Source organism: Alligator sinensis, unplaced genomic scaffold (genome assembly GCF_000455745.1).
Source record: "Alligator sinensis unplaced genomic scaffold, ASM45574v1 scaffold1584_1, whole genome shotgun sequence".
In the NCBI taxonomy this organism is placed as follows: domain Eukaryota; kingdom Metazoa; phylum Chordata; order Crocodylia; family Alligatoridae; genus Alligator; species Alligator sinensis.
Genome location: NW_005842479.1, coordinates 592,250 through 593,117, shown reverse-complemented (window position 1 = coordinate 593,117; position 868 = coordinate 592,250). Strand labels below are relative to the sequence as shown.

At 62.9% G+C, this 868-nt stretch overlaps 1 protein-coding gene across 4 annotated transcripts in view; it reads right to left on the bottom strand.

Moving 5' to 3' along the window:
* FGF13 (fibroblast growth factor 13) overlaps window positions 1-868 on the bottom strand; it is a 424,661-nt gene that overhangs the window by 325,049 nt on the left and 98,744 nt on the right. For 2 of the 4 annotated variants that reach the window (XM_025212732.1, XM_025212733.1), the window contains exon 1: window positions 690-810. The exons of 1 other annotated variant lie outside the window; for it this stretch is intronic. Coding sequence is in view for 1 of the 3 variants with exons in the window: in XM_006031054.3 (XP_006031116.1) it covers window positions 690-738 (49 nt within the window). In the remaining 2 variants the exon portion in view is untranslated. Of the gene's footprint in view, window positions 1-689; window positions 863-868 lie in introns of those variants that run through there. One more of the 4 variants, XM_006031054.3, reaches the window with a different exon arrangement.

Sequence of the window (868 nt, the reverse complement as noted above, 5' to 3'; positions counted from 1 at the left end):
ATTGGGGAAAGAAGGGATGCTGCCCTTGCGAGTGGGTCCGGTCTATCGTGTCTAATGCAGTTCATGGATGCACTGACAATTGAGAGCGATGCTGCTTGTTACAAAGGCTACGGCAGGCACATAGACAATAGCTACTTGGCCAAATGCACTCACGCAATACTCCAAACACAGCCGCTGCGGGAGGCTCTAAGACACACTGGCTGTGGGTCACCTATTGTTTGGTGGCACAGAGTTAATACTGGTGGAGGTGGAGGTGGAGGCAGGGGTGTCGGGCACCTGTAAACGCCTTGGGGGCACGGGCCTGGTTTGGGCAGCCCCGGGATGTGGCTGGCCCAGACTTTCCCAGAGCAGGGAGCAGGGTGGGGGAAGGGTGCGGGATGCACCAAGGAGCTGGGGAAAGCAGCAGAGCCTCCCCCCATCCCCTACCCATGCACCCGCCTGCCCAGCCCCAAACCCAGCCACTTGCGGCTCCCCACAAGTCCTCGCCCCCCTCCCCAAGCCCCAGCCCTTCATCCCGTTTCTATGGTTACCCAGTTGACATCCAGCATCCCAGCTCGGCCACTGCAAGGGGCAGCCCGGAGGACTTCTCCCAAGCCGAGCTGCCTCCCTAGCCCGGATCTGGGAAGGAGGAGGAGGAGGAGGAGGAGGAGGAAGGGTGGGGGGCGAGGGCAGGAGCTGGGGGCACTTACCCTTGGAAGCATCTTTCTCTTCTTTAGGCTTGATCACCTTCCCGCTCATAGATCCCAGCGTGCTCGTAAAAAAAATCCCCCGGGAGACGCTCGGGCTTCAGGAGAACCGCGGCGGGAGCGGGGAGCGGGGAGCGGAGCCGGCCCGCGGGGCCGAGGCCGGGGCAGGGCGGCTCGGCGCG